The 16097-nt window shown below is 38.4% G+C and overlaps 1 protein-coding gene across 4 annotated transcripts; it reads left to right on the top strand.

Moving 5' to 3' along the window:
- The first annotated feature begins 92 nt into the window (after positions 1 to 92).
- On the top strand, positions 93 to 11499 carry LOC121370877 (ATP-binding cassette sub-family G member 8-like). 4 transcript variants are annotated; one of them, XM_041496392.1, is made up of 10 exons: positions 93 to 510; positions 1586 to 1824; positions 2271 to 2403; positions 2904 to 3027; positions 3432 to 3577; positions 4751 to 4976; positions 5671 to 5870; positions 6894 to 6970; positions 8064 to 8331; positions 10707 to 11499. In XM_041496392.1, the coding sequence occupies exons 1-10, from the start codon at positions 267 to 269 to the stop codon at positions 10970 to 10972; spliced, it is 1923 nt and encodes a 640-aa protein (XP_041352326.1). In that variant the 5' UTR covers positions 93 to 266; the 3' UTR covers positions 10973 to 11499. The 4 variants fall into 4 exon arrangements, with proteins under 4 accessions (XP_041352326.1, XP_041352325.1, XP_041352327.1 ...); XM_041496391.1 differs by lacking the exon at positions 8064 to 8331 and adding an exon at positions 9921 to 10188; XM_041496393.1 differs by lacking the exon at positions 8064 to 8331 and adding an exon at positions 9921 to 10188 and having other exon boundaries at positions 1590 to 1824.
- The last annotated feature ends 4598 nt before the right edge of the window (positions 11500 to 16097 follow it).

Genomic DNA, 16097 nt, shown 5'->3' on the forward strand with positions numbered 1-16097 from the left:
GTGAATGTGTAAGTACACCCTCGTGCATAGGGTCACTGTATCAACCAGAGGTAACTAGGCCATATACCCACAGTGGTGTAGTATGTCTTGTCATGAGTTACTAGCATAGTGGCGGTGAGATTTCTGTATAGTGTTAGACAGTTAAACAAGCGAGTGTTAGGATGTACAACGAATTTGCATCACCTTTGATGGAACCGGCCTTGGATTGGCAAAACACTGACGCCGACTGACATTGATCTGTTGAGAACATAAAGAATACATATACAATGCCTGCGGGCCGGGGATATGGGACGTTCTCGGCGAGTGATAATACATGGAGTCACACGGCCATCGACGTCAGAGTGGATTGTCTGTCGTACGTGGTCAGCGAGAAACCCGCTCAGCTGTGGCAGAGGCTGGTGGCGCTGCAGATGCCGTGGGAGACATCTGCCACGGTGAGGAAACAAGTCCTACAGGATGTGTCATTCAGCGTCAACAGTGGCACGATGCTCGCTATTCTGGGCAGCTCAGGTAAGTTAAACATGTATTCTTTTGGTTACAAATTGTCAGGGATTATTAGATTAGTCGATAATCACGTAATTATGATGACGACGACGACGACGACGACGACGATGATGATGATGATGATAACAATGATGACGATGATGGTGATGATGATAATAATGATGATAAATATAATGATGACGATGATGATGGTGGTGATGGTAGTGATGATGATTATGGTGGTGGTTATAATGATGATGAAGACGATGATGATGATGATAATGATGATGGTGACAACGATGATGATGACGACAATCGAGACTATCGTCATTAATGCCCATGTCATAATTATCATAATCACCTTCACCTTCACTATCGTCATCATCATCATCATCATTATAACCTCAGTTATCATGATATAATATATACCCTTATATCATCTATGCTATTTAGACCAGTTGCTCTATTTCATAAAGGTAACGGTTGGTATGCAACTTGGTGAAAAACAAATCTGACAATCATCCTGAGTGTTAAAATGGAGCATAACACAATGTTATTCAACGTAGATACTTAAGCGACTGAGGCAAAATGATACTCAAGAGTGGCGCAAAAACCATTATAATGACCATCGTTATTAATATCTGTTGACCTCGGTCAATATCAGTTTCTTCGGTCCATAAAACCTGATATTGCCCTCAATGACGGTCAGTACTGATACGTATATTCGAGGGGCGGGACGTAGCCCAGTGGTAAAGCGCTCAGATGCGCGGTCGGTCTGGGATCGATCCCCGTTGGTCCATTGGGCTATTTCTCGTTCTAGCCAGTGCACCACGACTGGTATATCAAAGGTCGTGGTATGTACTACCCTGTCTGTGGGATGGTGTATATAAAAGATCCCTTGCTGCTAATCGAAAAGAATAGCCCACGAAGTGGCGACAGCAGGTTTCCTCTCTCAATATCTGTGTGGTCCTTAACCATATGTCTGACGCCATATAACCGTAAATAAAATGTGTTGAGTGCGTCGTTAAATAAAACATTTCTTTCTTTGATAAGTATATTCGAGAGTGCAGCTTTTAAAATGTAGACGTTATTCTTCTTTGAGGTAGTGGGAAAACGTCTCTCTTGGATGTGATCACCTGCAGGGCACCATCACCTGAAGGTGTCACCGGGGAGGTTTACCTCAATGGCGTCGCACGCACACGGTCTATGGTGGACGCCTGCTCGGCGTATGTTCGCCAGGACGATCGTCTGCTGCCGAATCTGACAGTCCAAGAGACGCTGCTGTTTGTGGCTCAGCTCAAGTTGCCCACCACCTTCACGGAAAGTGAGGTTCTCGATCGGGTAAGAGGATGTCCAGTAAAATGGACATGTTCATTAAAACAAAACCTATCCACTGTTTTACGACAGGTTAATGAATTTAGGGAAGTCGAATTTATAGACATTATAAATATCTGGCCTATGAAGATTGTTTTTATATATTTAAGCTAGTTGAATTTTTGTTCCGTAGTGGGAAGTGGACGGGTTGGCTTTTTTGTGCTTTTTTATTGTTTTATTTATGTTTCTGTGTGGATTTGTTTTCTTGTTCGTTGTTATTATTAGTTTGCATGTTGTTTGTTTGCTTGCTTGTTTATTTTGTAAATAATTTGTTGTATTATAGGGTGTTAATGCTTTCATTTTTTTTTTTCTGAAATGGAATGATATTTTCAAGATTTCATTTGTCCATTCATGCGTAACTTTCCATTCGTTCTGTTCATTTCTAATAACCGTTGGTATTTTTTGTTGTCTAGGTTTCAAGTGTTATTGCCGAGCTCGGTCTGTCGCACGTTTCAGACACAAGGGTGGGTAACTCTGAGATGAGAGGACTTTCTGGCGGTGAAAGACGTCGAGTCAGCATTGGTATTCAACTTCTCCTGGATCCAAGTATAACTATATATTTATATTAACTAGCTGATGTATGTCTGGCGTATATCCTACTTCTGTTAAATTGATGTTTCTTTTTATTATACAATACTAATAGCTATAATCACTAAGAAAAATATGTTACTTGGGGATAGATACGCAGATATATGTGTAAGGGATGTTCTGTGCAATTCACGTAGCTGTTTTTTGCCAGGGTTTTGTTTTAGGAGAGCAAACTATAGCACGTTTATTCTGGTCCAGGGATTGGATTTTTTTTTTTATAACAGACAGAAAACACTGCTACAACCTGATGTATTCCACAGGGTTTTCACGGATCAATAAGGACCAGAAATCGCTTTTACTCTTTCTGTGGGAATATGAATATACAAAAGGCCCCCAAAACGCAGATGTGAGTTTTGCGCAGTGCCATTTCATTGTTTCCGACACGGTGTGTGATACTGCGACAATGTTATATTTAGTATGGTAGTTTAAAATTCATATACATCTACTTCAATTTGCAGGTGTATTGTTTCTGGACGAACCGACTTCCGGTTTAGATTCATTCACAGCTCATCATCTAGTGGAGACGTTAGCTAGACTAGCTCACAACGGTCGTACAGTGATACTGTCCATCCACCAGCCCCGGTTTGTTTCATGCCTTTTAAGGTTTTTCATACCGTTCGTACTGCATAATGAAAACTAGTCATCGGGTTTAATGTATACGCTTTCATAACCATCTGCTTTTGATCCAACACATAAGCGGGCACGGAAGCACACAAACACACGCAAATAGAACCACAATTTTTTTTAAATAAGATGAAGAATAAATCGCAAATGTCGTTAAGCACGTGGTAAATATCGATGCACTATATGTTTACTAACATCACAGTCATATTATTACTTGTAGGCATTGTTAGAATAAGAAGATGCCTGCAATTCTGAATTATTATCATTTCAACACATTTTCTGAACTTACCATGCTGGTTTACAATTATGAAACACAACATTAATTAGATGATACAAATACAGTCATGTTTTTTTGTTTATAGATCTGACCTTCTCGATCTGTTTGACAAAGTGCTGCTAATGTCAAAAGGTCAAATGGTCTACTTTGGCGAAGCAAGGAACATGGTAGATTATTTCAACAGCCTTGGATTCCCGTGTCCAGAACTAACAAACCCCTGTGATTATTACGGTGAGTAACAAATCAGGTCAAAGTTATTATATTTACGTGCCTATATCTAACTAAGGTTCAGGCTCATTATTTCAACAACAAAAATCATTTGTTCATTTGATAATTAATGGATTAATGCCTTGGGTTTTTTATATGTATTGATTTATGAACCTTCATAATTTGTAAAGTTTGCCATTTAAAAATTTCATAGATTATTTTTAATGCCAAAATTACTATTTCATTCAAATTCAAATTCAAAATCGTGGAAAAGGATGCTACTTATACTCTATAAATATATTTTTTTGTGTGTTGCTGGTGATGGTGTTTTGTTGTTTGGGTTGTTTTTGTGTTTTTTGTGGCTTTTTTTTCTTTTCTTTCTTTCTTTTTTTTTTTTTTTTTTTTTTTTTTTGGGGGGGGGGGGGGGTGGGGGTATTGGTTTTATTTGCTTTGGAGGTTTCGGGAGTGGGTGTCGTTTTCAGGGATGTTGTTGTTATTGTTGTTGTTGTTAATAACGTTATTGCTGCAATGACATAGGCATGGGGACCATGCCCCCTGCAATCATGCCTCCTTTTTCTCGCACTACCTTTTACATTTGCTTGTCGCCCCATAACATGACTCACAGACAGTGTCAGTTCTGCCACCACAAAGTGTGAGTCCCCCAATATAACATCCTAGCTAAGCCATTATATTGCTGTTGCAATCGGTTCTTTTCGATTCTGAATGCGTTGCGTAGTTATGTTCATAGGCGTACGGGCTCCCATTATTGTAGGGGATCAGACTGGCTTTTGCCCGTATGAAACGAAAATTCCCGAATCTGTATAACTACATTTATTATTATTAGCATTACTACCAAACAGCTATATAGTGTTGCAAACGAATCACTACGCATTTTTTACATGGATTACAGCTAATTTTGAGGGTAGAATGATGTAAATGCATGGTTAAAAAGGTCTCAGAATAGCACATTTTGCACGAATAGCTCTATCAGTTTTTCCGGTATTTGAGGTTTTGCTCCAGCATTCGGATGGGGTGGGGGGGGGGGGCAGTTGCCACCTCTCCCCCCCCCCCCCCCCCCCCCCCCCCCCCCCCCCCAGTCTAGTACGCTTATGATTCAAGTCTCCATTCTGTTAAAAACTTGTTTAAATGTTTCATAGAGAAGCTTCTATTTGTTCACTGTAACATTTATCTCTAAAGTGGACCTGTCGACAGTGGACAGTACGAGTGAAGCCAGTGATGAGTTCACGTCCCATATCGTGGAGGAACTCGTGTCGGCATTCCAGCTCTACAACAACACTCTCGTGCAGACACCGGAGACAGACACACAAGAGAAGAAACACCCTGATTTCGACATCATCGCTGCAGCCTTCAAGGGCAGTTCCAACCATCCTGGCGTCTTTCGTCAATTCAGCGTCCTTTTCAGGTTCGACCATTTATAACATAATAGCTCTTAGATTTACGCTAAAAAGTTTGTTTTGTTTATCAACACCACTAGAGCACATTGGTTTATCATCCATGGGCTATTGGATGTCAAAACATTTGGTAATTCTTACGCATTGTCTTAGAGAGGAAACCCGCTATATGTTTCCAGTAGAAGCAATGGGTCTTTCATATGCACCATCCCACAGACTGGATAGCACATACTACGGCATTTGATATACCAGTCGTGGTGTACTGGCTGGAACGACAAATAGCTATATTTACTGTATGTTTTGTACCGGCTATATCATGTAACATGTACTCTATTGTTTGAGTATAACATATTGCATTGTGTAAGCTTACATATTTTCATATCGTATGATTAATATTAAATATTTAGCTTCATGTGTTATTCCTAACTTTGTTGATTGTGGTATTATCGTTCAAATTAAAATGTTTGTAGGAGCCGTTACATATTTTTTATCGTAAGGATTCTTGTCATTTTGTTCGCTCTACTTTGTTGTTTAAATCAATAGGTTTATTAACATGCCACAGCGTCGACAATTTACAATGGAAGAACCTGTATTTGTGTGATTTTTTTTACCAAAACAAAAATGCCGAAAATATCTATTGGCCCCTAATTAATTTTGTTGAGTATATATGATACACGACTACAATGTTCCGTATTTGTTTGCCAGACGAGCCATGAGAAATCTCTTGGAAGACTACGCCATGTTGATTATTCACTTCCTGCAGGCCCTGACCATGTCGTTTATTCTCGGAGTGATCTTCGTCCAGCTCGGGGAGGACCAGCTCGCCATGAGGGACCGTTTCGGTCTCATGTATCTCCTCAGCACCATGTACCCGTACATGGTCATCCTCGACATTATTGGGCAAGGTAATTACTAACAATGCGTTTACGTACACCACTGCCATGCACTAATCGTTGGATCCAAAGACCACGTGATAAAAAAAATGGAGAGGAGTGATTAATTGCTCCGCTAACTTGATTATATGGAGCAATTTAAGATATTACCATAATGATACCATATAAATTCGAATGGCAAGAGAAGCTAAAGATTACTCTCCATGAACTAGTCTGAAGAGAGAAGCGGGGGGGGGGGGGGGGGGGGCGAGAGTGATAGTTCCCCATAAAAGACGAGGTCTGGATCCAGTCAAATAAGCCTTTTCAGTGATGGTGAACAGTAGCAGAAAAGGATTATTTGACTGGATCCAGTCACAATCGCAAGTGTTGCGACAAGCGTGTTATCACTTGTAATGAATGAATGTTTAACGACACCCCAGCACGAAAAATACATCGACTATTGGGTGTCGAACTATGGTAAAACACTTGTAATGAATGCATGATATAGTGCAGCATTCTTTGGGATCGAATCTACACGTAGACATTATCACATATTACTTAGAAAAGAATTTGTATTTATGTAATGCAAATTCAATTCTGATTGGATTTAACGATTTCATATGTTAATTATTTAGAAAATAGATAGGAACAGCCCATGTGATGGTGTTTTGTTTCGTATTTAACACTCTTGGACAGCGGTTTTGAATCGTATTTAGATAAATGCCCGAAACTGAGTATATACAGCCGTCATTCGTTTATGAATATGAATACAAAGGAAGAATTTTTTTAATTTACAATCTAATTAAAATATGTAAATTTATCAACCATAATTACAATGTGCTGAGTGCGGTGTTATGTAAAACACTTCTTTCTTTCTTTCTTTCTTTTTTCACTAGCATTAAAGATGATCAGTTGCTACGTAAAATTTAGAACACGTTTCTTGGTTTATCAGCTACGTTCGTCTTAAGTAAACGCCGTACAGAAGTTAGAAATATACTCATTTTGGAGTATTTCTTTTATTATATATTATATTATATATTATACATTGTTTTACAGGGCATCAAGAGAGAAAGTTTCTTTATTTTGAAATGCAGGATAACATTTACGGACCCGGTCCATTCTTTTTTGCTAAGGTAAGTGGTTTCTTCTTTCTTTGTTTTTAAATAGAATATCAACGTGTTAGATACTAAAGAACATTGTAATATTTAGCGGCATTCTAGAGTCTTCGTGTGTTTAGGATATAGTCCGTTTGCTTTAAAAAAGCCGATGAATTGGCAAGTGATTATATTCGAAATAATGCCAAAAGCAATATAAAAAACATATTATTAAGTTTTATACCCATAACAACTCTCATAGCATTTGTAACAAAACATATCTATGTAAATAAATTACCATCACATTTTATAGATTAAATATTATTTTAATACAAGGGTGAAGGCCACAATAGGCAGTTTCACCTGATAGTTAGGGACCATCTCAAATTATTAGTCTTGGCAATCAGAGTTTGACAAGTCGGAAATTTCCTGTTTCCGAGCACATACGAACGCAGCATAAGACTTCTCATTACAGTGACATGTTTCACACATGACGTCACATGACGTCACTCTCAACTGTAGGAAGATACATCTTGTTAATTTCGTCCTACAACGTTTGTGACCTAAAACAATTCAACACCTTTTTTCCTGACTAAATTCATTTGGAGGGGGTTGAAAGGTATTAGAGGGTTATTCGTTTAGGAAGAAGTGATTAAACTTTTAGGCGGTCCCTTACTGGTAATAATTGATAGTACAATACACAGACTAATGCAGAACTGCAACAGCTTTACCTTTGCTGTTCCATCACTTGTCTTCATCCCCGTATGAGAAAAGGATATTTAACCTATTCGGTTGGTTATGAAACGTTTTTATTCACACTGATATTTTTGTAAGTGATTTTAATCTTATGCATTTTGAATGGTTTTAAAACATAATATCATGTTTTAACATTATTGATTATATATGTAGTTACATGCAAGTTCATCGGTTCCGTGTTGACGCAAATGGTATAGAGTTGCGGTATCGTAATGGAAAAGGTCGACCTTGTCTTCTGAACAGAAGACATGATTATTATATACTAGTATGTCGTAGTCATCGCTGCGTTAACAGATCTATTGTTAATGCATATTCATTTGCTATGTTCACGCATTTGTTGTTTCTGTTTAATTCTGTCTTGCAAATTTGATTGCAGATAGCGAGTGAACTCCCTTTCCACACTATTTATCACTCGGTGTACATAACGCCTATGTACTTTCTCGCCGGGCTACCCGCGGACACGACGACATTCTTCACGGTGTATGGGCTCATCTACATCAGCGTCTTCTGCAGCAGGGCCCTGGCCATGTTCTGTGCAGCGTTCATGCCCACATTCCAGATGGCCGTCGTCTTCTCCAACGTGATTTTCACATTACAAGTCATGTCTTCTGGCTTTCTTATTACGCTAGATAACTTGATGTCAGGTAAGAACATTACGTGTTCTCGCCTATAACCGATCACGGATATTAATAACAGTTCGTCAAAATGCGATGGGCCTGTAGCACCCTGCCATATCACCAAGATGTCACAAATGGTAGGCATTGGTTCATTTTTCGTCATTTAAAAAAAAAAAAAAAAAAAAAATCCAACTGTTGCTTAATTACACTGGTTGGGCAGGGTATGCTTACCTTTCGCAAACACTTGATATCATCACTGTTTTTATAGTGATTCATAAGTGTATGCCATCACATCTGTATATATTCTATTGAGCTCTATCCTTGTCAAAGTTTGGGATTTCAAGCTAGTCTTGAGAGTGGCTGCCATCCTACAGGCAGTGCAAAAGGGATGGAAGGTCTTGTTGCGGATCTCCTAGGGAGTGGCTGTCCTCTTAAGGCAGTGCAAAAGGGATCGAAGGTCTTGTTGCGGATCTCCTAGGGAGTGGCTGTCCTCTTAAGGACGAACCAGGTGTTCATGGATGATGGAAGAAATCACGACTTTGCCTAAAACAACCTTTCAACTCGGCTTTGTGCAGAGATATGATTTTGATCTCGGAATACGGTTTTGTCATTCATATTATAAGAAATTTGTTTTAGGTACTGCATAACGACAATGTTATAATCCTAGAAAAATTAAATCCGCTAAAGAGATTTCATGAAGTTGTTGCCTAAAGCATGTAATAACCACTGGCCATCTGTGTGGTAGAAAGTGAACTTCACGTTGATTATCTGAAAGGTCGACATGAACGCTGCACTGAACATGCATGGCCAAGGAAGGCTCTGCTGCAATAAGGGCTGATGTACCCAAGTCCATACACAGTGGAAAATGTCGTCTCGTCTGCAGGTATTCCAACTGGAAAGAACATAGACGGTATTTAGGTATAGACAAAAACGGTGTGGAAAGGGGTTTATGTAGTCAAATGGTAAGACATATCTTTATGAGTAGAAAAGCAGGTGCTTGGTCAGAAAAAAAAACCCCAGATCCATGCACATTATGCTTGAAAAACATCTAGACTAATTAAAACAATGTTTCTTAAATTGACCATTTTATAAGACTACCTAAAATATTATTTGGCGCCAAATTCGGATGTTGCTCGTCCTTTTTATAGAACCTCCTCTTACAATTAAATCATATCCTTGAGAATGGTAAAGACACAACCATTGTTTTTTTGACAAGAATATCTTCCCTTAACTGTTATCCAGAGTTTATCCTTATGGTTTTATATGGATTTCCATTGAGGTATTTCTCGCTCCAGCCAGTGCACAACGACTTGTATATGAAAGGCCGTGGTATGTGTTATCCTGACTGTGGGATAGTGCATATAAACGATCCATTGCTGCTAATCGAAAAGAGTAGCCCATGAAGTGGCGACAGCGGGTTTCCTCTCTATATGTATGTGTGGTCCTTAACCATATGTCCAACTCATATAACCGTAAATAAAATGTTTTGAGTGCGTCGTTAAATAAAACATTTCCTTCCTTCCTTCCTTATATGGATTTAATATCTGTAGTACATTTATCATATTTGCATTTATTTTTTTCATCCAAAAACTTCTATCTTGCAAATTTGATTGCAGATAGCGAGTGAACTCCCATTCCACACTGTTTATCTCTCTGTGTACATAACGCCGATGTACTTCCTAACTGGGCTACCCGCGGACACGACGACGTTCTTCACCGTGTATGGTCTCGTCTACATCAGCGTCTTCTGCAGCAGGGCGCTAGCCATGTTCAGTGCAGCGTTCATGCCCACATTCCAGATGTCCATCATGCTCTGTAACATCATGTACACTCTACAAGTCATGTCTGCTGGGTTCTATGTCACGCTGGAGAACACCCTGTCCGGTAAGAATTGCTTCAATAAAAACGAGCATTTTGAGAGTACTGCTAAAGCAATACATGTCCCCTATCGGTCCCAGCGATGTTTCGTATCTCCTAAATTTAAGGGCCCTAACTCTGAAAAGTGGGTAAATCACCAATCTGTCTAAAATCGGATCCTACGGTCTGGTTTCCTGATTGTTATTAGCGCACGACAATTCATATTCTTGTGACTATTCCTCGTGATCTGTCATTTCGAATTGATTTCGCGTTAGTCAGGCTTATGTTAGTGGTGTTTTAAGAGGTCGAATGAAATGACATATATGAACACGGAATAACATTTCCTTTGATAAGATCGACGAAAGGAAGCTTCCAGTGTACAGTTGACAGTATGGTCTCGCTACACAGTTCATTCCCGGATGAAAATACGGTTTTCACATATCCATGACATCACTCGTTGATATAAAAATCAAATTTCATAAAACAAAACCAAAAAATATGAAATAGACTCTATTTAATTTATACGTCTGTGTTTTCTATTTTAGCTTTCCGTTGGGTTTCCACGGTTTCCTACATACGCTGGGGATTCGAAGGGACGGCGCTTGCGACTATATCCAATCTGAATTTTACGTGTGATGGGACTCCCCCGCAGTTCTGTGTTCACACGGGGCGAGAAGCAATGGAAATATTTGGATTTGGTGATGGGACGATGTTGCAGGCTTGTACTGCAATAGGAGCCACAATCGTTGTGTTCTTGATACTGTTTTTCTGTAGTTTAAAATGGATTCCACAAAAACCTCATGAACACTAGGATTAATGTTATGAATACCAATGCAAAAAAAAAAACATCACTGTGTATGTTTCCTAATTGTGTGAGGGTTCTGGTGGTTTTAAAACCACAAAAAATATGATCATTTTCCCCATCACTTTCCCTTCTTTGTGCGATGGGGTTTCGTATGTACCAGTCAGCCATTATATTTAACGTTATGACTCGCACACCTCCCCACTCACCTGTATTTTGGATGGGGGTTGATCAATTATTTTTCAGTTTTGTGTTTGTGCGTGCGTGAGTGACTGTTTGTGTCTGTTTATTTATAAGCATGATCGTTTTTAACAGAATTATCATTTTATATTGTTTATGTGGTAAAGTCACTAAAATGGCTTACTTGACTGCAAAATGCATAGTAGATATTATACACTGTATATATATAAAATCATTTATTCCATTCAACTTTTCATGCAGTATGGTTTGACTTCTTTTAGCTCAATTTTAATATTTCCCTGATGAAGCAGGAACAAGCGAAAATTTGAATTAAAGAGGGATATATGACTGTTAAAGGAGGCGTCTGACTTTTTCTTTATATAAGAGAGAGAGAGAGAGAGAGAGAGAGAGAGAGAGAGAGAGAGAGAGAGAGAGAGGGGGAGAGGTGAGGCCGGTACCTGTGTCCAGGACAGGCGTGCGCTACGACAGTTTGTTCTAAATGTGCACGTTAAAGGTAGGGTCAACTCAAACAAGAGTCTTATGTGTTGAAAGATGCATACCCGGACCACCAACACATACTGACACTTTAACAAATGAAAAACGCGTAATTTTTGAAATCATAAAAGAACATGATTATTCCTTCTAACTGGGGGCAGCCATTTTATTTCGTTTTCGTGGTATAGCTTGGGCGAAGTGACGTCAGCTCCGTCCAACCCCTCTTAAGCACAGTGTAAACAAACGCTCTAATTTACGACAAGGCGCTTCGCTTTCATCAACCTGACTTATAAAACAACATAAATGACTTGATAGTATAATAAACTATTTAACTAAATATATTTCAATTTGCATCAATAGAACGAAATGGAGTTATAGTATTTTTCTCTTTAAAAAAATCCAAAGAAAAAATGCTTATTATTAGGCCTATTGATAGGGCACGTTCGAGCAAAAACGACCACTCACGATACCAAAGTGATAATTTTCTTTTCTTTGGGACTACGTAATTGGTCAGTTTTGTGATTTTAGATGGGAAGACTTAAATCAGGGTTTTAAAACAATGATTTACAGTAATAAAGTGATTATGTCCATAATGATTTGAGGGGCGTCCGTGCGGCTAACAGACAATACATTGTGATCTTAATAAACGAGGCACGTCTTTTTAGTGTGTCTAGATATGCTTGGGCTAAGTTATATGTGGAAATCGACCCATACCCATATCTGTTTTTATTACATAATTAAAGAAAGAATATTTGATGTATTTAAACAAAAATCCTACAGTTTAATAACAGCGTCGCCAAAAGGATCACTATATAAACACTTAATAAAGGAATATCAATTACAAACATATCTGACGAAGCCAATTGATTCACGTAATATAAAAAAATAACGAAAATTTTTTGTGCAAACAGGCTAAATATTGAAGCTCGGGCTGTACAAAAAATATCGCGAGAACACAGAGTATGTACATTATGTAATATTAATGAGATTGAGGATGAGTTTCATTTTATTCTTCAGTGTCCACGATACGAAACTTTAAGAAATAGATTTATTAAGAAATACTACTCCAAGAACCCCAGTGCTTTTAAACTAATACAGCTATTGTTAACTACAAACAATAAGGAGATAAATAACCTTGGCAAATACTTACTACAGGCGAACAAAATGAAGGATATGCTATTAATACAAACGACTTAATATATCTATATTTGTATAACCCATATTGCCGATTGTTTATATATAGATATAGATGGATTGTTTTATCGGTATATGTGTATGTATTTATGTAAGTCATTCTCCACCATTGTTCCGCACTATTGTACATAATATTGTATTTCATTGTTATAATACTGATAAGTTGGAAAACTTAACGCAATAAAGAACTTGAACTTGAACTTGAACTTGAGACACAGTGTAATCAGTTACTTGAGACACAGTGTCTGGGGACCGTTTAAATATACACCTGCCAATCAGGAACCACAGGTACAGGCCATGGAAAGAAAAGACCAATTAACCAAGCACACACTTCGATTATTATGTCAGTAGGCTACGTGGGTTAATTTATGTACAAAACAAACATAAATTATTTTTCAATACAAACTAAGCCACCATTGTCAAAGTGTTGAAATAACTGTATTATGTTGCCGGCTTACTGGGATGGATATTATTACAGAACATTGCGATGCATCTGCCAAAAATCAGGTATGTTTTGTTTCTTCATTTCGAAGATTAATTCCTGACGTGACACGTTAGGTATTACGTAACCACCAGTTCGCCAGAAGGCGTATTCACTGGGATGGTACAAAATGGCTGCGCCCGTTTATACTTGTTGATATTAAACAATAATGTGCGTTATATATCGTTGAATATGCATACCAGGCCAAATGCCTTAATTGTTCCTTCCTTTAAACAATCAATCCAGTTCAATAGGCCATTTTCAAAAATACATTAACATGGCTAACGAGTCCAAATAAATAGTAAAGACTGAGTCTCCATAAAACGGTTTGTCACTCTTCACAATGTAGCAAATGGCTTGGAATGTGTTCTTGTATTTTTTTTTGTTCAACGCCACTACTCTGTTTTGTATTAATTAATTAATTAATCAAGAATATTTGATGTATTTAAACAAAAATCCTACATTTGGACATAACATAGTTTCATTAGCACCAAAGGATCACTATATACGCATTTAATAATGGAATATCACCGACAAACATATCGACCTAAAACCAATTGATTCACGTAGATAAAAGAAATAACGACACTGAGCATTTGTAAACACGCGTAATTTTGAGTTGGTAAAAAAAAAATGATTATCGCTGCTAACTGGGAGTATGCCATTATGTTTCGTTTTGTGACGTGAGGTGATGAGTTTGGGGCGAAGTGACTTCAGTCCACGATTTCAAAACTTATAAGACATGTAGGTTATAAGAGACCACTACTCAAGAACCCCATTGCTTTTAAAATAATACAGCTATTGTTAATACAAACTGAGGATAAATAACCTTGGCAACACACTTACTACAGGCGAATAAAAGTGTGGATATGCTATTACTACAAACAACTTAATATATCTATATTTGTGTAACCCATATTGCAGATTGTTTATATATAGATATAGATGGATTGTTTTATCGGTATATGTGTATGTATTTATGTAAGTCATTCTCTACCATTGTTCCGCACTATTGTACATAATATTGTATTTCATTGTTATAATACTGATAAGTTGGAAAACTTAACGCAATAAAGAACTTGAACTTGAACTTGAGACACAATGTCTGGGGACCGTTTAAATATACACCTGCCAATCAGGAACCACAGGTACAGGCCATGGAAAGAAAAGACCAATTAACCAAGCACACACTTCGATTATTATTTCAGTAGGCTACGTGGGTTAATTTATGTACAAAACAAACATAAATTATTTTTCAATACAAACTAAGCCACCATTGGCAAAGTGTTGAAATAACTGTATTATGTTGCCGGCTTACTGGGATGGATATTATTACAGAACATTGCGATGCATCTGCCAAAAATCAGGTATGTTTTGTTTCTTCAGTTCGAAGATTCATTCCTGACGTGACACGTTAGGTATTATAGTAACCACCAGCTCGTTAAAAGGCGTATTCAAAGGGATGGTACAAAATGTACGCCCTATTATACCTGTTGATATTAAACAACAATGTGCGTTATATATCGTTGAATATGCACGACCAGGCCAAATGCCTAATTGTTCCTTTCCTTTAAACTACGTAATTCCAGTTCAATAGGTTTTCAAAAATAACATTAACATGGCTAACGAGTCCAATTAAATGGTAAAGCGTCTGAGTCTCCATAAAACGGTTTGTAACACACTTCACAATGTAGCCCCTGGCCGTGGAATGTGTTCTTGTATTTTTTTTATATTGTTCAACGCCACTACTAGACGCTTAATTTTCCCTTAATTAAATACTCATCGGTATTGGACGTTAAATTTATGGTTTATTATTATTATTAGTTTTTTAGCACCATGGGATTTTTTATATTATTTTCCCCATGGGTCCACCGATTTTTTCGTTCCTAAAACACATTCACTGAACGAGCACTCTACTGACACTTGGGCAAATTTTTGACGGTAATTTTAGAGTTACTGGAAAAACGATTATTTCTTGGCCGGGGGGGAGGGGTGCTGGGTGGGTGGGGGATACTCCACCGGAAGATGGTTAGGGCGGTAGGCGTAGGCGGTTTTGGTCGTAAGAGTTGTTAGGTTTGTCCGGGGGACTGCCCCCCCCCCCCCCCCCGGAACCTATTGCCGATTCGGCCACACGAAGTCCCCAATACGATGGGTGCCCCTAAGGATGGGGGGCACCGAGACTGGAGGGCATAGACGGTTGGGTTGGCCATCTAATCTACCTGCTGGGTGGGTGGGGGATACTCCACCGGAAGATGGTTATAGCGGTAGGCGTAGGCGGTTTTGCCCCCCCCCCCCCCCCCCCCCCCGAGCCTTCCCGGGTTTCGGCCACACCGAAGTCCCCAATACGATGGGTGCCCCTAAGTAAAACATATTTTCCTATTCAAAAAAATAGTTTTTGTGGCTGAATCCTAACCTCTTAGTCACCTGCCACCTCTATTTTGAGGGCTAATTAATATGCACGTCGAAAATATTTTAGAACTCTCTTATATTTAGGACTGCAACCGATCTAAATTTGCGTTACAAATTGTTAGTTGTTTGCTGTATATTAAATATTGTTTGGGAAAATAACGCACAAAATTATTTATTGTAAAGTCCTTTTTCCCTGTTTGGTTAAATATCAAAATTGCCCCAGTAATTGTTCTGTCCCAGGTTGGACTACTGGCATCCGGTGGCCGAACCTGGGATAGACATGCTCGAAACCTTCGTGGTATAGGAGCATGTAAATATTTTACTGATTGATTGATTAGATGGAAAAGTCTACTTAATCAATAGTTTTACATAACT

The sequence above is a fragment of the Gigantopelta aegis genome, chromosome 4, assembly GCF_016097555.1.
Source record: "Gigantopelta aegis isolate Gae_Host chromosome 4, Gae_host_genome, whole genome shotgun sequence".
NCBI classification, from domain to species: Eukaryota; Metazoa; Mollusca; class Gastropoda; order Neomphalida; family Peltospiridae; genus Gigantopelta; species Gigantopelta aegis.